The sequence below is a fragment of the Equus caballus genome, chromosome 16 (assembly GCF_041296265.1).
Source record: "Equus caballus isolate H_3958 breed thoroughbred chromosome 16, TB-T2T, whole genome shotgun sequence".
Lineage (NCBI taxonomy): Eukaryota > Metazoa > Chordata > Mammalia > Perissodactyla > Equidae > Equus > Equus caballus.
The window spans coordinates 55,625,110-55,651,630 of record NC_091699.1 but is presented as its reverse complement, the minus strand read 5'-3'; the positions used below and the strand labels follow the sequence as shown (position 1 = coordinate 55,651,630).

General features: G+C 38.7%; 1 protein-coding gene across 4 annotated transcripts in view; it reads right to left on the bottom strand.

Annotated features, from left to right (window-relative positions):
* Positions 1–26,521, bottom strand: part of ULK4 (unc-51 like kinase 4) — a 513,120-nt gene that overhangs the window by 288,261 nt on the left and 198,338 nt on the right. For all 4 annotated transcript variants that reach the window (XM_001917025.6, XM_023620688.2, XM_070237944.1 and 1 more), the window contains exon 30: positions 20,283–20,375. In XM_001917025.6, coding sequence (XP_001917060.4) covers positions 20,283–20,375 — 93 coding nt within the window. The remainder of the gene's footprint in view (positions 1–20,282; positions 20,376–26,521) is intronic.

Genomic DNA, 26,521 nt, shown 5'->3' with positions numbered 1-26,521 from the left:
TGTTCTCATTTGGAGGCTGCAGGTGGAGGGGGTACGTTTTCAGCCTCATTCTTACTGTTGACAGAATTTAGTTCCTTGCAGTTGTAGGCCTGAGGTCCCTATTTCCTTGCTAGCTGTCAGCCAGGGAACCCTCTCAGGTCCTGAAGGCCACTCACATTCCTTGCCACATGGCCTCCTCCATCTCTGAAACTATCAATGGAGAATCTCCTCCATGTCGAATCTTCCTCAAACTTCAAATCTCTTTGACTTCACTGTCTCTGACCTCTAGACCATTTTCAAATGGCTCATATGATTAGTCAGGCCCACCCGGATGATCTCCATATTTTAAAGTGAACTAGTTTGGGACCTTAATGACATCTGCAATATCCCTTCACAGCAGCACTAAATTAGCATTTAATTGAACAACATCAGGGACTGGGAATCGTGAAGGTCCTCTCAGGATTCTGCCCACCACAGGCCTGAACTTGTCGCCATTGAAATTCCATCTGACCCTCACCTCTGTTGAAAAAAAAAATCATATTTGATTCTTTGAATAAGCTGCTTCTGGCCAACTTGTGTACAAACTCAAATCGATGCTGGACATTTTTTAGCTTTCCAACAATACTGGTTAGGAGTTTTAGATTTCATATTTGTCATAACTGAGCAGTAGACTACAAACAAAGCTTTTGCGTTTCTTATGGCTTACATAATTTACCAGTCTAGTGGAACAACAACAGCCATTTTAAATAAAAAATCTCTAACATCAAGCTGAATTTCAAATTATTGGTTCAGTGAATCAGCTTCCAAAAAGAAATGGCTTCATAATGTTTAGTTATGGCACGATATTATGTCTATCCTGAAAGCAAGAATATCTGTAACGTTTCTTCTTGAAATGTTTGCCCTTGCCGGCAGTGCCTGCTAATCCTCTTGCAGAGAACTGCAGAAGCCTTACCAATAAAGGTACACATGTAAAGAGTTATTTTTTCCCACACAAAAAGGACCGAGTTGAGATTTTAGCAGCTTTAGCACATGGAATTTCAGATGTGGTCATTTTACAAAGATCTACGGAGTCCTCCTTTCTGGCAGGCATTAAATGTCTTCCCTCAAGAAATTTACACCCCAGTGGGCACAAAATATATGCAATATAAAAATAACTTAATCCAAGTTATAAAGGTGACTGCTTCATTTGCTGAGAAAGTCTTAGAATTAAGTTAGCATATGAGGCCATACCAGAATGCATCGCTGATGTACGCAAATCTCCCATTGCCTAAAATAGCACGAAAAAGATATGAATTTCAGTAAGAGATATTTGGTTAGGTAAAAAGCAAGGGATTTCCAATAGAAAGCAGACTTTAGGTGGAAATATAAGAACTTTATGTTACTTTAGCAACTTTGCAAAATGCTTTTCTACCTATTACCCCACTAGGTGCCCAATACAGCCGTGTGATAATCCCATCTGTTGAATGAAACAAGGCAACAGAATGTTTCTATCACAGAAAGTATGGAAGGTGAGAGGGAAGAGCTGTAGTCAAGAGGATCTCCATACAGTGTGTAGAGCTCATTTACAAGACATTTCTGACTCCTTCTAACTCCAGTTGCTACAATATGCCTGAAAGTCCCATTTTGTCCCAGGCTTTACATGAAGTGTCCCTGCACAGACAACAATACTCTTGGAAACCAGCCAAGGACTCTGACTCCTCCTTCCCACATCCTGCCTAGTGCTTTCTGTTCTGCCTGGGTCTCGATTCCTCAGTTTGTTTTTCTGAACGCTGTGGCTCTGCAGCTGGCCTCCTTTCTCTAACAATTCTTTGAATCCTTGGTGTTCTCCCCAAGACACGATTCTGTGTTGATCCCACAGCTCCACGCCTTGAACCTACAGGTAAGAAGCATGCTCATCCTTGCACCAGAGCTGGGAGGGAACCGAACAGAAAGAAATGCTCAGTAAGATAGAGGATTGGCAGGAACACAGACCACAGGCAAGTCCCTATGAGACCACTAGATTGTACATGTGGCCAGCATTTCCTTTCTCCTACAGACATGAGTCAAACACTAAGAGGAATTGTATAAAAGATGTTTTTAAAATTCATTTCAATTTAATAAATCTGCTTATTTTCTATGGCCCCCCTTTTTCCTATCACTTAATGAGATGCATGAGATTTTTGTTTTGGAATCTACTCGAAGGCAGGCTAAGATTTCTCTCTCTTCCCTTTCATTCACTCAGTAAACATTCAACGAGAGCCTATTATGTGCCATGCACTGGGCTAAGCGAGAGCTACCCCAAGTACTGTTAGTGCTAGGATAGACGCCCATAAAGGTACAGATGGGACAAGAGAAACAGTCTTTCCTACCTGAGGGGCATAACAAAGGCTTCAGAGTGTAACCTGTAGTGACTACAGTAGTAAATATGGATCACACGGTTACTATGTGGAACACATGGTTCCCAGTGCTATAAATGTGCTAACTCACTGGACTCTAACGAATAAAAAGTAAAACCTTATAAGTTGGGTCTTATGATGATGATGATGACTAACATTTTTTTCCAGGTGAGAAAGGAAGGCACAAAAAATTGGTCAGGTGACAAGGAGTGGGGCTGAAATATAAACCCAAGCAGCTTAGATCAATGTCCATATTCCACAGTATAGGTACTGCTTGAGCTGAGCTTTGAAAGAGGAGTAAGCTATTGACAGGCAGGGGATGGAGGAAGGGATAGGAAGGAAGGGAGGACAGGCAGGGATGAAATGTGTCCTGGGCAAAGGGAACAGCATGACACAAAGCAAAAACAGGATGGCTCATTAAGAGCAGTGAAAAGACAGGTTTACTGCATTAGTGGAAGAGATAAAGAGAAGGTAGCCAAAGATCAGGCTGGAGGAATAAAGCAGGGCAGATCACAAAAGATCTTGATAGCCAGGCTGAGGAGCTTGAACTTTTTCCTGTAGATCGGGCTGGTAGACTACACCTGCAGGCCAAACCCTGCCAGCCCCAGGATTTGTATGACCCACAAGCTAAGAATGGTTGTTAGGTTTCTAAATAACTGAAAAAAATCAAAAAAAAATTATTTCATGACATATGAAAATTGCATGAAATTCAGATTTCTGTTTCCATAAATAAAGTGTTATTAGAACCCATTCTTTTACATACTGTCTACGGCTGCTTTTACACTACAATAGCAGAGTTGTGTAGCTGCAATAGAGACCACACAGCATGCAGGGCCGAAAATACTTATTATCTGGCCTTTTACAGAAAAAGTTTGCTGAGTTAGCACATGTCCCCGCTCTAGGTGACTGGGCACCACTAAGGGGAGGATCAGGCAAAATGACGTCATTACCAGCTTTATATTTTTACAATGATTATTCAGGCTGCAGTTGAGGAGGATGGACTGAAAACAAAAAGGACTGGGAACAAGAAGACCAGTTAGCCGACAACGACTGCTCTCAAGATGAGATGATAAGAACCATAGCAGGAGCAAGCAGGAAAAGACAAAGATGAGAGAGATTAATGAGGTCACATCAACAAGATTGGAAAATCTATTGGAGCAGGAGAGAGAGAGGAGGGGAGAAATAGAGAATGACCCCGAGTGCTTGTTTTGTCCTACCTGGAGGCTGCCACCATGACCACCAGAAAACAATAAACATCACAGCAAGCAGTCTCATTCACAGAAGCTCCCTGTGCACTAAGGCACTGGGCTTAGTGCTTTAGCTTTCACATAATCCTTATCATGAGGTAGGAATGAGTAACCTTATTCTACAACGAAGAAAACTAACATTGAACCTTCCAAGGTAACACAGCTAACTAGTTTCAGAGCTCATGATCCTAACTGTTCTAAGATACTATACTAAATAATGCATCGAGGGGAAAAGCTAGTTTGGACAAGATGAATTAAGTTTGGAAAGAAGAGTGACAAGTGGGCTGAGGACAGAAACCAAAGGTACACCAACATACAAAGAGTCTGTAGGAAAAAGAAAGCTGGTGTCCTCCATGTTCATATGATGTAGGAAGCAAAGAGGTCAATGTGGGTGGAACAGAAGAGGGTCAAAAAGAACAGCTTAACACCATGCTCAATCTCCTTGATGTGCAGATCTTAGGTTCAGTCCCAATTCCTATAAGTTATGCTTTTACTAAACTGAGTAACTTTAGTGTCCCCAAACTCATTTCAGGAGCTATTTCTAAGATCAATCCATCATAGCATATTATTAAGAGACAAAAATAGAGAGTGATGATCAACTTAAAACCACTAAGCAAAAGGCTACCTTACTAACCATGAAAACCATAAGATGGGTTATAAATTGCCATTAATGCTAATGTTTGATAAGAACCACCAGTCTGTGTGTGTGTATGTGCGTGCTTAAGAAATTTATGGGTTTTGCCTGATTATAGGAAATAATTATTAAAAATCATAATAATTTTACACAGCTATTTACACAAAATCATTTATATAAAATGTATAAATACCGAAGCATAAAATATAGTATTTTATTGAATGTTATATTTGGAGAAACAGAAAAGCATTACAAAGAAAATATTATAACCCCAGCACTCTAAGAAAATCATTAATAAGTGCAGATGTATTATTTACTTGTCTTTTTTCTATTCATATAGGACATAGGATCAACCTCATCTCTAAACTAAGAGCTACCATTTCTTGTGCATGTACTATGTCACTTGGACAGCCATGACTCACTCAGCGTCTAACAATCCTATGAGGTGAAGTCCATCTTACAGAGGAAGACACTGAAGCTCAGGCTGGTGAAGCAATCTGTTCAGTCACTTACAAAGCCAGTAATGGATCTGGGGATTAGAACTGGAATCCGTCTAATTTAAGAGCTTCTAAGATATACTATATCAGAATAGGAGGCGGAAGAAAAAGTTCAAATCATACCACATATATTGGGTTTTTTAACATATTAAAAAATTTCCCATGTCATTAAATATTCATTTAAAATATGAGTTGTTATACCTACATAGTTTTCTAACCTATAATGTATTTAACTCATCCTCTATTGATGGACCCTTGTTTTTCACTTTTTGCTAGCATGCATTAGAAAACAAATGTACCAGTTAAGGGATCACTTCAAATCCTCCCTCAATTTTCCTGGCTCTGTGCTCCTGGGACAGTACATAAACTCTAAGCAATACTTTCTTCATGTATAACACCCCTGCCGACTGCACCGCAGGATGGTGAGGAGTAACGAAGGGTGTGCGTGTGAAGCATCCAGCACTGGCTGGGACATTAAAAGCTCTATCTGAAGACAGATACTAGCTGTCTTTACTATTATTATTGCTGCTACTGCTTTAAATAATGTTTCAATGGACATTCTTGTATATAAATATTTGTGTATATCTTTCACTATTTTCTTAGGACATATTTCTAGAAGTGGAATCAAAGGCTATATAAGGTTTAATACATACTGACAGTTTGCTTGTCACAAAGATGTACTGATTTATGAAAGTACACATTTCGCTAGACTCTCAAGAAGTGCTGTTTAAAAAAAAACTCTACCAATTTGATTTTATTATCTTAATGGAATTTTCTTTGATTACTAATGAGGGTTCCTCTTTTTCATGTTTATTGTTAGGAACGGCCTTTTCATGTCCTTTGTCCATTTTCCCTTTGGGCCTACCCTACTTTAGAATTTCCAGATACCTAACAGAGTCTGTCCCTAAAAGCTGACTGTTCTGTTTATTTTATAAACAGCTAAGTTAAGCTGGATTTATGACTCCAAGCAGAGGGAAGAAATGCACACACAGAAATGGTGCATTCTGAGGGTACAAGGTGTCTCAGAGGCATTTACCACATTGAAAGGCCATAGTTAGTCTACTTCACTGCCTGGGTTTTTTCCTATGTAATATGCTACAGCAAAGAATGCTAAACGATAACACATGTTCAAGATGGTAATAAAATGTGCCAAGGAAGTCACAGAACATTTGAAACTCTGACCACTGTTTAGTCTGGCAGCGCTCGTGCTCTTTAATTATATGACAAAGGCCCTGTCTGTACAGCAAACTCTGTAATATATTCTGACAAATAACTGTCATCACATAAAATCAAAAGACCTGATATGGAAGAGGATTTGGTGTTGAGACATGAGACATGAATTGGGAGTCTGTGCTTTATGCCTCACGTTACAGTCCATTCAGTTGGGCTTCCCTTTGTTCTACAGAGCTGACTGACAGTGACAGGTGTATGCAATATACTCAGAGACAATGCATGGCTTTATCAAGAGCAGAAAAACAACAACAACAACGAGTTTGCAGCAGAAGTACTTTGCTAATTCTAAAATGGTAAATTACCTTAGTAAATCACCAAAAGGAAATCAAACATTACAAGAGAACTGTGATGCTAAGAGCTGCCAAATATTATCAAGGGATTGACTCTTTCAGACTTTAGAAGACACACTGATCATACCTAGAGATTTTGTTTAGCTCTGATTTCTACAGGTAGGATGCCATGAGCTGATGGTTTTGCTGGCTGTAATAACCAAACAAATAAAGGTTTCTAAACTATTTGATTTGTAAAGAGACCCAATAACCATACAAACACAAAATATAAGGGCACTATAGAAATGCTTTATTGCAAGACAATGTTATCTTTTCCCTTTTGCTATTATTTTCAGTGCTGCACATTTTAACACCATCAGAAGTAAAATAAATTTGTTTTACAAATACAAAACAACCAAAAGGCATTAACTGATGAGCTGAAAATCAAAGAAGCCAATAAGAAAAGTTAGAAACTCCCACTAAGAAAAGATAAATAGATATATCAGTCAAAACAAACATATTTTACACTAATATTATGGTCCAAGGCAATTGGTTCAACTGCCATCTTTATACATTCCTTAATGAACCAATACAACAAAGATATTAATCTGATGTCAAATAAACAAGTAATTTAAAGAATAGTCCTTTTAAATCCTGAAGATAATGATGCCTCTGGTGGTTGGATAAAGAAATGGAAAACTATTTATTATGGGAAAGGATAAAGTAGATTCTTTGATGCCACACCCTATATGTAGATGAGAAAGCAAGCGTTCCACTGAAGGATATCAATGTTTGGATGGCAATAGCCTATGAACGCTTGTGAAGGGTTGGGCTGTACCAGTGTCATCATGACTGCCATTGAGTCATAGGTACTGACACTCTCACCCTAGCATTGTCCAAAAGGAAGGTCTTATTTCCACTGGCACACAGGCCATTTATAGCTTTGAGCTCCCCACTGAACTGGCTGGAAAAGCTCACTGTGTACTCACTCATACAAAACGTCTGCACAAATCCCATAGAAAGGTTGCTCCATGCAACTGAGTCATTTCTTAATAATGACCAGCGAATTGAGGACCCTATCACTGAACTAAGCCCAATGCTTAACTGCTCAGCAGGCTTGGAATCTAGCCCTAGAATTCACATCACATTCTGATAGCCCAGGCTAGACCTCCTACACTAAAATATCTATGGGATTTGAGCACTACTGTTTTCACAATGCTTTCATTTCATCTCCACAAGGGCCACAGAGTTTGTAGAATAGTCTCTGGCTCTGACTAGTGGCCCAGGAAGCCTAAGGCTCTCGACAGAAGAGCTGAGGAGGAGACGATCAGAGACCTACGGGCTGCACGCATGGCTCACTCAAGCTTCATGAGGAAAGACATGGAGAATCACAGCCCCAAAGTGTGGCTCAAGATGCATAAGTCTGAGCAAATAATGAGCAGGTGATAAAATATGGCCAAGGCCATAGTACACTTGAGATCTGACCACCGTTCTAGACATATACATAGCAAGGAAACTGGATGACACCCACTTTGAGCAGGAGTTCAAGGAGGAAAGGTAGGAATGCTCCAATAATATATACAAAACTTAACTCCTAAAAACCACTGCCCCTGAAGCCTGGAAGACCCAGGCTAAAGTCTATCTCTAGAAAGTGTTCCAGACAGAACTGAGAGACCCAAACAGCTAAGTCCCTCTGGCCTATCTGAAAGAGCTAAAAATAAACAGTAACTCTGAACATGCTTAAATAGTTTATCAAGAAAGATTTAACATAGTTTTCCAGAGGAAAAATAATTGTCTTAATTTTTTAAAAGCCAAGTGTAAAAGGAGGAACTCATAAAAATAACAACCACAGAAATACTTACCATGTTTACTATGTACTCATCTTAAGTAGGAAACAAAAGATAGTAACAAATGACAACAACTTGAAACAGAAATACATAAACAACAACGAGGCTTTAGTACAGTGTTAGTATTGTTTTTATAAATATTCTAAAAATAGGAATATATAACATAGTTTCCAATTATCCAAATAAAAATTCCATACCTTGACCTCTCAACTCATTGACCTCATCACTTTGTAAACTCTTTTCTTATCCCAGCCTCAGGCACCCAGTTTCTACACAGTTTTATTGACCACTGATTGTACCACTTCAAAAGCCTTACTTCCAGGCATTCCAAAGGGAGAACACTACTTCCTAACTTCCCAGCTCAATTCCCCCTCCACACACGCTGGATTCTAACACTTCTCTCTTAAGGAATATTGTAGGGCATATCCCCAAGATGGCAAGGATATCAGTCTAGCAAGCCTCTACTCAACCTCCTGCTTCATCAGTTCCTATGAGATCAAGCGTCAGGAATCTGTTTTAGTAAAAGGACAGAAGTAAATACTTTTGGCTTTGCAGGCCATATGGACTCTTTCAAAACTACCCAGCTCTGTCCTTGTAATACAAAAGCAGCCTCAGGCAATAAATAAAATGAATAGGTGTGGCTGTGTTCTGACAATATCTTATTTACAAAAGCAGGTGGGCTGGATGTGGCCTGTAAGCTGTAGCTGACCAACCTCTGTACTAGATCATTCTCATCAACATAGAAACATCACTACAATACTGCTTATCTTAAAAAAAAAAAATTCTTTGACTGCATATCTCCCTCCAGCTCCCCATTTTTCAGCTATCCTTTACAGCAAAATTCTCTTTAGAGTTATTGAGGTTCCCTGTCTCCATCTCATCATTCCCTCCTCAATGAACTCTACCAGGTTTTGCGCTCACGTGCGACTGAAAATAACCCCTAAAGAAGTTATTCCTGTTGCCAACTACAATGGCTAATTCTTCATCCTCATCTTACTGACACTCTCACCAACGTTTGACACTAATATTATTCCCATCCTCTGAAAGTCCCTGAAAATCAGAGGCTTGCTTCTTTAATAACATGGCTAGCATTAACACAGCTAGTCAACTCCCTCACCTCTATCTTATATGTCACCTTCCCAAAGAAGCTCTGACCCCCCTCTCCAAAACAGCTTACCCCAGCCCATCATTCTCCATTCTCTAAGCCAGCTTTATTGTTCTTTATATCACTTACCACTAGCTGAAATAATGGTTTTTTAATTGATTTCTTTGTTTATTGTCTATTACCCCCATGTAATCATAAAATCCATGACAACTAGGACTGTGCCTGTTTTGTCCACCTGGGTGAATACAACTATTTGTGGAGTGACTCAATGAATGAATGAATGAATAATATTAACTTTCTTGCAGGTAGAAAAATATCAAAGCAGATTCTGCTCTGAAGTTCAATGATCCTACGGTGGAAATAAACTGCAAGGCTTCAAGAGACTCTGTGAAGAAGAAAAAAGCAGCAAATGAATTTTCTTGCAGGCAAATAAGGAAATACTTAAGGGGAAAACGTTAGGTAGCATTCTATTAAAGATGATGATCTCTGAACTTCTATTTAAATACAGAAGGAAGGAAGTATAAAGTATTGTTGATTATAGCCCCCAAAATACCAGGGCCACTCTGACCAAAGACTTCAACCAAATGCTGGCTTCTGATGCAACATGTAGTGACTGGCTCAAACGTGGGTACCATGTGACCAAAGAGACATCAGCACGTAGGGCTCTCTGCCAGGCCCTAGTTGGTACTCCATAAGGAAAGCTGTCACTGAACCCACACAAGTCAGAGAAGGAAAATAGAAATGACCCACCCTGCAGTATATGGGGCTGCTATGAGATTACGGATTCAAAAGATTACATTGTTTTTGACAGCCAAGATGAACAGTCTCAATGGACCCAACAAGGACAGGCAATGAAATGTTTACCAACTCACCACGAACTTAGGGGAAATCTCTGTAATAGTAAACAAGATAAAGGAAGAAAATAGCACAAGTATTTACTACCACCTGTAGCAGGCAAAACTCACATAAGAGTTTTTTATTTCTGAAAACATAAATAACATCAAAACAGATTTAGGTCAATTACTGTTGATTTTCCTCACAAATCATTAAGGAAAATAGAATGCCTTAGGTCAAACTCCTAAGGTTTTAGATTGGTATCCTTCCATAATTCTATCAGAAACAGAATGCTAGGGTAGATGGAGCGAATTAACACTTACTCTATGAGTGCTTATGTCTAAAGGCTTACAGTAGCTCCTACATTAGGAGATGTGTTTTATCATGATGAACATAATGAGGAGGGGTTTCAACCCTGTCAGTGTGGTTTAAGTCATGAGCCGAAGAGAGTTCAAAACCTGGGAGGATGAGAGAAGGAAGAAGTTGAACCGAACCAGGAACCAGGTTCACATTACTAACCAGAACTGTACCAGGAGCTGCCACAGTGATGATAATCAAAGAGGAATGGGAGCAAGAACCTAATGATGATGGCAGAGGAAAACAAAGAAGAATCATCCTTTCGCTATTATCAGATCCACATGACACTGAAGATGACTATGTTGAAGAACCAGACTACTCTTATAAGTAAACATGACACAATGAAACTTAAAACGGTTCAACTTCAAAGTCCATTGTCCACTTGGGTTTCTTTAAAAAAAAAAAGTGGCTCTGCTGAGTAGGACAAAGAACAGTGGACCAGAAGGTCTGGATCCAAAATCTGATCTTGCTTCAAATTGACCATGGGGTTTGGGACACACAAATTCCCTCTAAGGCCTCAATTTCCTCATGTGTAAAATGAAGACTTTGGGCCAGTGTACTAAACATGTCTTTTTATTTTGTATTTTTGATTCTTTCACATTTTGAGGCCTTGCTAACTCTGGAGAAAACGACCCTCACAGGGTCAGCTAATTCCTAGAGATGGCAAACAACGCTTCTTTGAGCTTGCCTTTCCTGTGTAAACCAACCAATCCAGAGCCCATACCCCCAGCCACCTCCTTTATGGAGCTCTTAAACTCCAGGCCACATCCCCCTGCCCTAACCACCCCAGGGCCAGGTATTAGACAGTTAAGGACAGCCCCTACACACCAAAGCCCAGGGAAATTATGCAAACTAGCCAATCGTAACCCTGCATACCCTGCCTCACCCATTCCTTCTCTTGTAAACTACAATAAAAGCTCTTGCCCATGTTTTCCTCTCACTGCCTCTGCCTCCTGACTGACCCTGGTGCTTTCCCATGCAGCCCCTGTGGTGTGGTGTGCACCCTTTTCTTGGGATCCGTGAGTACAACAAATGATCTTTTCAAGGCCAGTTGTCTCCCCATCTGTTGACCTCACTATACCTGAATAATAATAAAACCTGTATTTTAAAACACCCAGATCATCTCCAAAGTCCCATATAGCTCTCAAACTCTAACATTTCTGTATTCCCACAAATAAAGACAAAAATGTTCTATTCCTTTAGATCAGGGGTCAGGAAACATTTTTTGAAAAGGGTTAGAAAGTAAATATTTTAGGCTTTGCCAGACACAAGGTCTCTGTCTCATATTAGTCTCTGTTTGTTTGTTTGAAAGTTTTATGACTCTTCAGAAACCTAAACACCTCTCTTACCTCACAGGACACACAAAAACAGGCTGCAAGCTATCTGGCCCTATGGGCCATAGTTTCCCCATCTCTGCTTTAGACAACAAGAGAAAGTCTACAGACCAAAGGATGCCTTGAGAAACATCAAAAGCTTGACTGAATCCCTACTCAGATTTAACACCGCTCTACAATATACAACTGGGGAACCACTATTTGTAAAGGTGTACAATAAACTCTAAGTAGTTTCCCTGTAAATGTTACACCAAAAAAGGAATCTGAAACCATTCACTTTTGGACCCAGAAATAGCTGCTACGTATTCATGTGACCATAAACTCACATCTGTGTTAAAAGAAAACAATGAGAAAAGATCACCATCCTGTCTAGAGTCTAGCAGACACAAACTCAACAGGGTCATAAGTCAAAAAGTCCTTTACAAGAAAGCAAACGGCTATTCTAATACCTTTATAGATTCTGAATTTCACTAGAAGCAGACAAAACAATTAAAATAAACACATCCAACTATAAACTCTTCCTTTAGAATGGAAAGTGCTATTGTATTAACAGTTTTCAAAGATGGTTAACTACCGCTAGCAGTTGAACCAAGAAAAAGAACTTTCTCAGAAAAAATAAAATGCTAAACTTTCCAAGAGTAAAATAAAATCTTATGCTCATAACTGTTAAAAGGATCTCAGTGGAAGTACACAAAATACCTCACGCAAAGTTGACAATTTAGATAATTTTCATTTAATTTCTAAATTATTCTTCTTAAGTAATATTTAAGCACCAGTAATACATGTTGAACAAGCACTACAATCCTAAATCAAGGAAGAGAGAGGAGAAAACAAAAAACCAAAATAAAACAAAGAAAGTTTTGACTCCAGGAACCGACGAAAGGAGGAAACAAGATTTGCTCAGTATTTTGAATCTTTTACTCATGCTTTATCCCCTGAAATTACTCTACTTCAGTAAGAAGTGTAGACATGTACCCAATTTAAACAAGTGGCTGAGAACACTGCAGCATGGGCTCTGTATACAGAAGAGGAAGGAACAAGGTAACAAGGAATGTCAAAGGCTCAGTGCCTGTGGGAGACACTTTGCATCTTGTTCTGCAAGTGCTATGGAAGAATAAATGGGAAAACCACATAACAGTGACCCTAGAATGGAAATGGGGTAGAGACTCAGACTTGTTTTTCATTAGGAGGCTTTTTGGATATCCATAAGCACCCTGAGAAGCAGTAAATTATTTCTGAAGAAATCAATTCATTCTAATTTTAACAGTAAAGTTTTACTTTATTACATAGTGATTTCACTTACTGAGATTTCATCAGAGGAAATATTTAGTTGGTAAATTCAGCTGAGGGAAAAAAAAAACACCTACGTGGCTTATTTTAACAAGAGGGGAACATTTCAAACATCTCTGACATCTATAATGATTTGGGCTTTTAGTTTTACCAGACTACAAAACTGAAATTAAAATATATCAGAATATGGCAAAACCTAACTTATTAAGATGTAGAAATTGAGAGGCAAAGGCAGATGGAAGCCATCTTGTGCCTGGGGTGTTCTCTATGGCCTCCACGGTTTTGTTATCCAAAGTCAAACCAATGAGACGGTCCCATGCAGTTTCTTTCTGCTATTGAAAAACTTTACTTTTTTTTCAATTCTTTGCAGGGTGTTAGAGCTCTGGTTCCAATCAGTATCACCAGACATGTCTTTCTACGGTCAAGAGGTTACCTCTTCTAGGAATACTTCCTTCACCTAATCATCATAAAAAGGAGGAGGAGAAGGAAAAGAGAAAAGAAGAAAGGGGAGAGGGGGGAAAGGGGGAACATTCACACAGCATTTTCTGTGGACCAGATGCTAATATTACCCCATCTTCCAGATGAGGGAACTCAGGTACAAACAGGTTAAGAAACAAGGCCAAGATCATAGAGCCAGTTGGGCTAAATTCCTTTAGGTGTTCCCATGACCCCTGGACGTGACTGTATCTTTTAAATCATTACACTGTTTTATAAAAGCCTATTGATAAATCTGTTTCTTCCACTAAATTCTAAGCACCTTCAGGGTGAGAACTTAATCTTAATTATCACTTATCCTTGCATCACTCAGTAGCTGCTAATTAAATCTTTGATACATAAATGAATGAATAAGTGAACAAATGAACCAAAAGCCAGTGAGGAAAGTCAGCTGAAGACTAGTGACTGTAAGGGCAGGGTATTTTTCACTGAAGGCTACACCATGGATCCACCATGAACCTCGCTTAAGAGATAACTAAAATTTCATTCTTCTAAAAGGCCTTTTTGTGAATCTTGCCATAAAACAAATAGCTCTAACAATTTTTGAGCAAATTAAAATGATAATTCTTAGATACAGAGCATAAACAATTTTTTTGCAATTCAGGAAAAGAGCTAAATTTGCTCCAAAGGAACTCAAGAAGTTAAAATTTAATTTGTTTGCTAAGGAAGATTTGCTGAAAGCTAATTAGCTCTTAATGGAAACAAGCTACTGAAGTATTGCTCTTTCTGAGAGCAATGGTTTGGTGCACCTACTGTAAAATTAAAGAGAGAGAAAAGGGCAGAGCTCAGGGGAGTTAACATATTCCTCCTGAGAGTAAAATTGGACCAACGTGGCAAACAATTTACCTTTATGCTATAAAGGTAATAATAAACTAGAATTACCAGGGCAGTTTTGTTTTAAAAAAATCCCTCCCAGGTACAATGCAGATCTGATCATGCTCTTGTCCCTTATCTGAAGGGGAACAATAAATTCTCAATTGTACTATGATTAAGCTTTTGGAGACTTCTTTATCCACTAAGAATTCTATAAAATAAGAATAAACACAATAAGATAATAAATGTTGCAGTTGATATAAGCTGGTTTAATATTCCAATAGCTATGGGTACTCCAAACTCTTAATATGTAAAAGCTAAATTAAGATGACCATCCTTCAAAGAACATGACACTAAAAGATCCAAAAAATAAGTTAAATTTATAACAAATGGTTCATGGTTATTTTTATATAACTAGAAATCTATCTGCACATAAAAATTAAGGCATTCTCCTCTTAATACACACTTACAATCAAGCATTTTGCCCAAAAACCACTGCTACCACATCACTGGGGAAGATCTCATAGGTTAATGAGTTACCACTGAGGCACTTGCCAAAATTAGAGGTGGATGACACTCTTCTCAGGGTTAGGCTTAACTTTGTTTTGGTTACAATAAGCAATTAAACATAGAACATTCACAAAAACTGACCACCTATTAGATCACAAGTAAAATCAAAGAATGAAAATTGAGAAACAGAACAAAAATATGATCTGATCACAATGCAATAAAACTAGAAATTAATAAAACAAAAGGACAATATTCACCTATCAGAATGGGCAAAGATGAAACACTTACATACACTAATTTGATAAAGGTTTGGCACAAATAGGCACTCTCACGCACTGCTGGTGGAGAGAGAACTGGCACAATCTAGCTTGGGGGCAGCTGGGCAGCACCTTTCAAAATGACACACGCTTACACCAGTGCTTCCCAACACTGCTCGCACTCTGTAATCACCTGGGGAGCTTCAACAATTACTGATGCTGGTGTGCAGCCCAAGAGACTGATTTAATTGGCCTGGGCTTTAGACGTTTTAAAAGATCCCCAGATAATACTAACGCACAGACAAGTTTAGGAATGGCTGTTGACGTACCCTTTGATAAAGCAATTCCATTTCTCATTATTTATCCTACACACATATATATTCACACATGCAATGAATGACCTACGTCATCAATTGTGGCTTTGTTTCATAATACCAAAAGATAAGAAAAACATAAATCTTCACCAAAAGGGGACTTGTTAAATAAATATAGAATATTCATAAAATGCAGTACCTATGTATCTGTTAAAAAGAAGTACAGATGATGTGTGAATTATATATCAATGAAACTGTTATATATATTTTTTAAAAAGAAGTGCAGAATGGTACAGACAGCATACTACCGTCAATGTGAAAAATAATACACACAAACTGGTACAAGTGGCTATCTCATTGGGTGAAAATATGCTTTTCTCTGTATACTCTTGCAAATACTGCAATTTGTAATGTGTTATGTATTAACTCTTAAAAAATACATTTTAAAAATTAAATATAAAATTAGTCTGGTCGTATCATTCTCCAGGCAAACATAATTTTTATAAGCTAACATTCAAAGGGACATGGGGGAACATTTTGGAGTGAGGAAATACTATTCATCTTGAAAGTGGTGGTGGCTGCACAACTGCATGTGCTTCTCAAACTCAGAGAACTGCATACGTAACGTGAGTGAATTTTACTCTATCTAAATTATACGACAATAAACCTAACAAAAAATTTTTTAAAAGCTACATGGGGGCTGGCCCGGTGGCCCAGTGGTTAAGTTCGCGCACTCCACTTCGGCGGCCCAGAGTTTCACCAGTTCGGGTCCTGGGTGCGGACCCAGCACTGCTCATCAAGCCATGCTGAGGCAGCATTCCACATAGCAGAACTAGAAGGACCTACAACTACAATATACAACTAGGTACTGGGGAGCTTTGGGGAGAAGAAAAAAAACGAGGAAGATTGGCAACAGATGTTAGCTCAGGGCCAAATCTTAAAATAAAAAAAAGCTTACGTGACAACTGGACCTCTCGAACAATGCTAGTAGGAATGTAAATTGGTACAACCAATTTTGGAAAATTGCTTGGTGGTATCTACTGGGTCTGGACAAGCACAAGCTCTGGGAGCCAGTTCTTCCATTCCAGCACAGGTACCCAATGGAGACACATACACGGATTCACCAGTGAGCATGCAAAGGGATAGTCATGGCCACACTATTCATGACAGGAAAAAGAGAAATAACGCAGACATTGCTAAAAGTAAAATGGATAGCAGACTGTGGCGTATTTGTGCAATGGAAAGCCAGGCAGGAGGTGATTTAGTCTGCATATTAAATATTGGGGATATACTGGTAAGTGAAAAAGTCAAAGAGCAGAAAAACGTACATAATATGCTATTTATGTGTAAAGGGAGAAATGAGAAAATACATATTCATATTAGAATACGTGAATGAGAAAATAAGAAAAACAAATTCACATTGCATTTGGACACAAAATAAACGAAAGTGGTTAAGCATAAGGGATAAGAAGAAGAGGAGGAAAGAACTGAGTGGACAGGGGAAGGAATCAGACTTCTCAGTATCTCTCTCTTTATATATATTTTTTCCCAATATAAATTTGTTACCAATTCAAAAATGTTGCACTTAAAATGCACTTTTAAAAATCCAGTTAGGGAAATAAAACAAACTCCAAAGCTTGAGAGACCTGTGTGGTAGTATGAGTGGGGAATGAGGAAGCCAAGGGGATCTCTTGATTTTACTGTTGGAATTTAATTCAAATATATTCAAATATTAGTTGTGCAATTAAAGCAAAGAAAAAGTTTATCTAAAAATTAGTCCACTGAATTCTGCTTGTAAATTTTTTTTAAAAAAATAGAGTAAATTGACTTCTAAACCTAGTCTCTAAACATTTTTAAAATCAATGGTTATATATAGGTCATCCACTTCGCTAGGTTTTTCCCCTCTCTGTGAGGAAATTCAGATGAATTTAATAGAGTTAGCAAGAAGTAGCCCAGAAAACATGCCACATGACTAAGAGTCAACATTAAAAAAGTAAATGCAATCTGTTCAATCTATTATGTAGTATTAGTATTTGGTATCAAAGCTCCAGGAAGGAAACAACTATCTGAATTTGTATTCAACTTCTAATACAGATTCACTATTTAGAATTAAATTTCTTCTGTAGGAAGACAGAATGATGCCTTCCAAGTGATAAATTTGGAAGGCTCATTAGTCAGATCTTTTTTTCAAGACATTTTTTGTTATTGAGGTAACACTGGTTTATAACTTTATATAAATTTCAGGTGTACATCATTATATTTTGATTTCTGTGTAGACTAAATCATGTTCATCACCCAAAGACTAATTACCATCCATCAGTATACACATATGGCCTGTCACCCCATTCTCCCTCCTCCCTCCTCCCTTCCCCTCTGCTAACCACCAATCTAGTCTTTGTACGTATGAGATTGCTTATTGTTGCTGTTGTTTTTATCTTCTACTTATGAGTGAGATCATACAATATTTGACTTTCTCCATCTGACTTGTTTCACTTAGCATAATATCCTCAACGTCCATCCATGTTGTCGCATTTGGCAAGTTTTCATCTGTTTTTAAGGCTGAATAGTATTCCATTGTGTATACATACCACATCTTCTTTATCCATTCATCCACTGATGGGCACTTAGGTTGTTTCCAAGCCTCAGCTATTGTGAATAATGCTATGAACACAGGGGTGCACATATCTTTACACATTCATGTTTTCATGTTCTTTGAATAAATACTCAGAAGTGGAATGGCTGGAGACCATGGTAGTTCTAGTCTTCATTTTTTGAGGAATCCCCATACTGTTTTCTGTACTGGTTGCACCAGTTTATATTCCCACCAGCAGTGTATGCGAGTTCCCTTTCTCCACATCCTCTCCAACACTTGTTACTTCTCGTCTTGTTTATTATAGCCATTCTGGAATGGGCATGAGTTTATATCCCATTGTAGTTTTGATTTGCATTTCCCTAATAATTACTGACACTGAACATCTTTTCATGTGCCTATTGGCCATCTGTTTATCAACGTCAGAAAAATGTTCAGATCTTTTGCCCGTCTTTTCACTTGGGTTGTTTGTTTCTTTGTTATTGAGATGTATGTGTTCTTTATATATTTTGGATATTAACCTCTTATCAGATATATAGTTTGCTAATAGCTTCTCTGAATTGTTTGGTTGTCTTTTCATTTTGGTGATGGTTTCCTTTGCTGTGCAGAAGCTTTTTAGTTTAATGTAGTCCTATTTGTTTATTTTTTTCTTTTGTTTCCCCTGCCTGGTGAGACATGGTATTCAAAAAAATGCTACTAAAACTGATGTCAAAGAGCGTACTGACTATGTTTTCTTCTAGCAGTTTTATGGTTTCAGGACTTACATTCAAGTCTTTACTCCTCATTGCAACCCCTACCAAGGTTCTAATGACTTTTTCACAGAAATAGAACAAAGATGTATATGGAGCAACAAAAGACCCCAACCAGCCAAAGGAATCCTGAGAAAAAAGAAGAAAGCTGGAGGTATCACCCTCCCTGATTCCAAAATATACTATAAAGCTATAGTAATCAAAACAGCATGGTACTAGCACAAAAACACACACAGATCAATGGAACAGAACTGGGAGCCCAGAAATAAACCCACGCATCCAAAGACGGCTAATTTTCAAGAAGGCAGCCAAGAACATACAATGGAAAAAGGAAAGTCTCTTCAATAAATGGTGTTGGGAAAACTGAACAGCCACATGCGAAAGAATGAAAGCAAACCATTATCTTACACCATACGGAAAAATTAACTCAAAATGGTCAGACTTATAAAAGGCTACAGAAACACAGGATTCAGAATTGGCAAGGACAAAAAGGGTATTAGTTAAATGCTTCTCAAATTCTTTTGCCACATGGCACAGAGAGGACAGGGTAATATTTACATGTCACTCTCTGGAAACGAATGAGGCTCCTCACATAAGAAAAGAAATGAGCCTGAGAGCTGCTATAGCCCTAGCACCAAAGATAACCCAAAGTCCGAGAGCACCTTGGCACCCCTGTGACTCAGTCATGGCCACCTCTGTGCCCTGGCACACACCCACAGGGAAGGTTGTTTTGGTTCAGCCTGTCACTCAATATGGATACTCTCTACAAAGCTTTTCTTGTTCACTAGTAACACCAGTGATGGTGGCTCACCACTATGCAGTACCTTCTGCGGTAGAAAGCAGACCAGATGAAGTCAGGGTGGTTGGGACTGTGGAATTTAGTTCCCTGTTAAAGACCAACTGACAATTCCAAAGGCACACTGCTCCTACAGGTGGATCCAAACCCAAAAGGTCCTCAGATGTCACCTACACAACTAAAACTAGTGTTCTTGTTTGAAAGCAAGGAGGGTCTCTTCTTTGCCCTTTCTCCAGACCTGGGGGCTCTCTGACAAACTTGCCTTTGCCAGACTGAAGCAGGTGCCACTATCCTAGCAACTAGTTCTAAAAACTTTGACATCATCACATGTAATATCTTCAGTAAAAGCAAAAACTCTCCACTACTCAATAAAAGCATGTCAACTAAATAAAACAGTAGAAAGTAATAATCTATAAATACTATAGAGATCTAATAAACAATTGTTAGGTACAATATGAGGCACCAATTGACATTTTTTAAAGCATATGTGGTAGTTTTTTATCTTTAAAGAATTTATAATTTTAAAGCATCATAAACTCCACAGTATGCAAACTCCAATAAGGGTTAAAAATATGAGAACAAGACTCAAAATAGCATAAATGACAGATATTACAAACCATAAAACATGAAAAATTACCACTTTGGTAACTCAAATATTAGTTTTCTAGAAGCTTATCACCTTGAACAACATTTTCAGAACACGTAAAATTCATTTTATAAATGAGAAACAAGAAAAAGAAATTTGAAGTTACAGTACCTGGTAAAAGCTGGATTGTGTTCCGTCATGGCAACCAGCAGTTTCAGAGCATATGCTGGTACTGGGTCAGGCTCCGAGAGAATGTGCTCATACCTGAAATGATAAAGTGATTACAGAGAACACTCAGTGGTTTTCTCACTTAAATCTCCCCTACACAACAGAAACAATATACTATAAGGTACAAACATCTGGGGGGAAAAAAAAGATGCTGAAACAAATGTATGAGGTATAGGACCTGCACAGGATATTTAACCTGACAAAGCTTTGAACAGCTTCATTTAACGATGATGATGATGATGCTGACCCACCTCACAGAGGACTGTTCTTGGGAAGATTTAATGAGACAATCCACATAAAATGATTAGCACTGAGCTGCACACATACTATGAGACCAATAAACATTAGGCATTTGTGCCGGGGGTCCCCAGGACCACCCTCACATTCAGAGATGCACTAGAGGACTCAGGAGACTCGCATACAGTCGTACTTAGGGTGGAGATTTAGCACAGTAACACAACAAGGACACACAGTTGAATCATAAGGGCGAGGGCACAGGTGGAGACTGGAGGATTCTGTGTGCAGGCTTCTTTATGCTCTCTCCCTCCCATCAGGGGTCAGACAGAGCACACTCTTTCCCTCAGCAACAAAAATACAGCACATGTATGTGAAGTTTCTGCCCAAGGAAGCCCATTACAGACTCAAGTGACCAACATTTTTATTGGGTGCTGGTCAGCAAGGCCATCTCTCTCGAACAAATATCAAAACCCCAGACTCCCAGAAGGAAAGCATGCATTCAACATAAACTATACTGTTTGCACAAACACTCTAGGCACCGTGAACTACCTAGAGGTTAAATGCTGACTGGGAACCCTCTGAGAGCCAAGTTCTCAGATGACAGCCAAAGGCCATCTTTGCAAGCAGGCCTTTCTAAGGATAGCAGTCTCAGGCCTGCTATGTTACCTCTTTTCTGCACAGTATTTTTATTAAAACTTCAAAATCTGAAATGAAAATTATTACCAGAGAGAATAAAAGTCAAAAGGTCCTCATCAAAAGTTTCCACAACAATGTTCAGACTGCGCCCCCATGTCATTTGCTAGGCAGGGGCTGGTTTCTATACCGTGTCTTACCTATTAAGGTTCAGTTATCCAGCATACAGCACCATGTAGATGCTCAATAAATAAGCATTGGGTGGGTGGGTGGATGGATGGATGGACAGGCAGACAAACAAACCAACCAATCAACTTTAGGACTTAACTCTCTGTAATAACCAACAACTAAAGAGAGATCCATCTATCTCCAAAAATCCAAAATGTATATTTAAAAACCCATGACATGAAGCAGATGCTTTTCAACTAGATAACAGGGCCCCAGACTCTTCCTCAGAGCCTATTGACTCTCATTTTGGAAATCATTATAGAACAAGTTTAATTAAGCAGTCTCTGAGCGCACAGCCATTAGCACGGAGCCAAGCAAAGGCAGGAGACGGACCACTACAGAAAGGCAACCCAGGAATTACTAGGAGTGAGATTTGAAAGCAAGAGAAAAACAAAAGAAAGCAAACTCAAGGACTCCAAACAGAGAGCTGTCTGGGGAGTATTTAACATAGCTGCTCGTACCTCAATGGGACCCGAGGGCCCATTACACACCACAATGCTCAAAATAGAGGAAGTGAGTCAAGAAAACGGCAAATTGGGTAGAGTGCTCTATTTAAGGAGGCAGCAAGTACCATATTTTAGAAAGTTTTCTTACAAAATATTTCTAAATTATAGCAATTAAAAGATTTGCCCATGTATGACAAAGACTAAAGGCAAAATACCAATCTTTCATAATAAAATCATAAATAAATTAATCAATCAAAGAGAACAGTATGTTAAAACATACAGCACAACCAATCATAAGTAATTTTAGAGAAGAATAAATCAAATTTAGGAAAACAATACATTTCATCATATGAATAAAACAAAAATCAAGGAAACATCTTTAGAGTTGATAAAAACGTACTTGTAAAACAACATCCAATTCGACCTTTTTTGAAAAAGGAACAATTCTTAGCATACCAGGGAGAAATCATTATTCCTTTCTCTAATAGGCTTATAAAGTAAAAAGCTCTTATCATCCTAAACTGGAGGTACATAAGACTACCCTCAGGTTCAATGATTTGCTAGAAGGACTCACAGAACTCAGAAAAGCTGTTACGTTCCTGATTATGGTTTATTACAGTGAAACGATACCAATTAAAATCAACAAAGATGAAAGGTGCATAGAGTAGAGTCCAGGAGGGGCCAGGTGCAAGCTTCCAGTTGTCCTCTCCCAGCAGAGTTGTGTGGACAGGACTTAATCCTGCCAGCAACAATGTGTGACAACAGATGTGAAGTACTGGCAGCCAGGGAAGCTCACTGGAGCACTGGTGTCCAGGGTTTTATTAGGGGTCAGTCACATAGGCCTGGAGTGCCTGTGTGGTTAACCTTACTTACTCAGTCTGCAACCCCTCTGGAGGTCAAGCAGCTACGGTGTGGCCCAAGGGCCTCACCATAATTCACATTGTTAGCATAAATTATCTGGCATGGCTCAACGCCCCATGCATACAGAGACTCTCTTATCAGGCGGGATATTCCAAAGGCTCAGAAGTCATCTCCCAGAAGACAGTCAAGGGCCAGTTTCTTTGTAACGTGCAGGGTTGGAACACCCCACACCCAATTAGTTAACACTTCAGGGGACACATCCTTAATAGGGAAACTGAGGCACTGCTGAGTTTAAAGTGAGGCATTAAAGTCAGAGATAAGAGAAGAATGTGCTCTTCCACTGCTTACCAGTATTTGGAAATTGTCAGCCAGAGAAACTCCTGATGAGTCACTCACATACCCAGGATAACTGGCTCCCCTTGCCCCGACTCCCAGACTTAGCTGAGTCACTGAGGAAAGGACCACAAGCCTACAAATTTAAAAATGCTTCCCATGTGACCTTCTTACTCATATGCTTGTGTGGAAAGTACAGGATAAAATATGGACAACTAGTTAGAAATATAATACAGAAAACAATCTCAATAGGACTAAAAAATATTAAATATTCTAAAATAGACAAGAAGATATAGAATCTACATTTAAAAAGAAATCACTGATGAAACTTTACTGACTGAAATACAAATGTCTTGAGGTTGTTTGAGGTTATCTAACCTTGAAACTGGAGGTAAAGATGAAGGCTGTCTCAGCCTGGGCAGGAGAATTTCCCCAAAGAACATGATGTTTTTCTCCTCTTGGAAAAAGAAGGGTAAAGTTCATAATGGGTATGTATAGAATACGAATATTAAATATATTGAATATATTTTAGTTTAATCAAAGATAGGTTTATACCGGTCAGGAAGAACTGGCCAAAAGAATGCTGTGATTTATTAAGTTTGTCTTCTAAAGAGAGAGAAAGCAGCGAGCTGATGGTAATTGGATCTCGCACTCCTCTGACTGCAACCCGGCAGGAAAAAAACAGTGATAATCCTGGACTCCTGAAACAGCCTCGAAGGACAGTGGCCAGTGTGAAACTGGTCCATTTTGATGGACAGGGGCTGGAGAGGAGCACTCCGCATGCCCCAAGCCTGGCCATAGAATGAGTTTGCTATTGACATAAGAGCATGCTCTCCAGAGAATGTCCCAAGTCCCTTCTTTTCTACTTCTAGGATCCTCCCCAAATAAAGGGTCTTTGCTAGGTCCCAAACAGCTGGAACCCAGGCAGGAAAAGCTATTCATACTAAATTCAAATCTACCCTGGAGGAGAGAAAACTTCTAAAAATCACATATTCAGGGATCAAAGAGACAGGCCCTTCCCTATCTTGTCAAGCACCTGGTATAACCAATACCCATTTTAGGTAAGATGGCAGGAAATTGATCTAAATATCACTAGAATGCTGCGAGAAGCTGTTCTGGGGATGTGACCAAAGAACTAGGGAAGCGGAAAGAAGTGCCTGTCTTGTTGGGGGAAAGGGGAAGCATCGTATCATAAAATGGTCCAACTGCTGGAACTAAGCCACACACTCACATTTCACATCTCAATGGAGTGGACTCTGAGAAACTGGGGGAAAGAGTGATTCCAGAATATCCAAGGAACTTTAAGGAGAAACACAATAAGGAAGACCCTGCTAGGAAGGTAGGCGGAGAGATAGATAGATAGACAGATAGATAGATAGAGATAATCTTTTTTCCTAAGTGAGAAAAAGATAGTTACAACTTCAAAATATGTGCTAAATGTAACTTCAGATATAAATCCTAATCTATTCTGGACTCTTCAATAAAATCAACAGCAAATTTTCATTATGAAGGCCTAAAAGCCTAAAATAAACAACTTCAAAAAAGCAACACTCGAGGTTTACAAAGTATTATCTAAAGAATTGGAGTGCTAGAACTATCCTAATTCAGAGGGATGAAAGAGTATTCATCCTTATCTAACTCTCAAATTATCCCAATTTAGGTTCCCGCAGGTCGTACTCCCAAAGGGGGAAGAGAATCACTGTACCTAAACGCGCTGATTTAGGTACATACTCAAAACAAAAGGATTCATAAAAGGAAAAAAAGCAGAACACTATGATGCTTCTTTCTGTGTAAAAATATTTGTGAATTAAAATTTTATCTGCAAATAAAATTATCTAAGGAAAGGCCAAAATGAAATAATCCTCTCTATGCTGATTCCTATCAAAGACGGCCAAGTTCATGCTGATTTTAACAGAATGCTGTGGTTAAGGCAGACAAAGATGCAATACAGAAACCTTCTGGATGTCCTTTGAGCCACCAGCATAGAAATCAGGTAGCCAAACTCATGGCTTTTGCTGGATATTATTCCAAGGACAGATAAACAACTCTACAGTGTGTTGCCACTAATGGAATCCATTTATAAATTCCAATTTCTAAAGGGAAATACAATTCTAATTTGTAAGGAATATAGTCCTTTCTCAGATTCTAAAAAACAAAGCCTTAATAATTTATGAAGTCATTATGGCCCTGATGGTTATACACGTCACAAGAGAATTATAAAAAAAAGAAAGCCAGTACTCATTTTCCTCAGGAGAGAGATGCTGAATGCCATATTGTCATAAAAACATTATAAGCACATTTATATCAGCATGATCTCTTTTCAATACAGAACACTCAAAGCTAGAAGAAAATATGAAAACTAAAATACTTGTTGGCAAACTGGTTCCAGTCTACCAAAGGCAAATCGCATAGTAAATTTTCCCCATGGCTTGCTACCTCCCTTAAAGCCTTCCCTGACTATCCTATTTAAAACACATCCCCAGGTCCCCTTACTACCATTCTCTACCCCCTTACACTGTTTCAGGTTTTATTTTTCTTCACAGCACTCCCAATTAACTGAAATATTCTCATATATTTATGTGTTTCCTGCTTTGTCTCACCCACTAGAATGTAAGCACACTGAGGGGCAGCGATTCAATCTTGCTCACCATGGTACTCCCTGTGCCCGGCACTTAGCAGTCAACCAATACGTATTTATTGGATGGATTAACTAAGAAAGAAAGGAGGGAAGGAGGAAGAAAGGAAGGGTTGTAAGCCTCGTATTCACAATCACCAGATCTAGTATAAATTACATTATTTACACTTGTATGAATATTAAAATTTCCTCTTCCCCAAGAATAGCAATGGTGTGTTTCCTAAGTGAAGGATCTAGTCCCATTTACAGTCAAATATTGAAAGAGAAATGCCCTCACCTTAGGTAACAAGTCTCAGAAAAAAACATTCAAATAGTTAGCAGATTACTTCTGTAGTACTAAGATTTCACTGATAATGACTAAACTTCTAACAGGTGTCAATTTTAATTAATAAGGTCACTCTGGGCTTAAGTTCCATTAAATATTGCCTCTTCTCTTCTGCATGAACCTTTAAAATTAAATCTTGTCCCTCTGCTGGAAAACTCATGGTAATTTTCTGAGTATGTGTGGGTATCTTTCTTCCCAGAAAAAACTTTTCTCATTAATCATACAGATAACTCAGTTACATTACTGGCATTCCAACTATCTTAAAGAAAGGAGGAGACACTGAAAGAAGGAAGGGGAGAAGGAGGAAGTGAGGGTACACACACCAAGTTAATGGCACAACCAAGATTCGAATACAAATATATTCTAATCACAAAACCAGATTATCGATGGCCAATATCACCAACTCTAATGAGCAGAGAGTTTTCTCAAGATGGTGGCAGAAGAAGTCAGAGAGACTGCAAGCATGAGGGGGATTTGACAAACT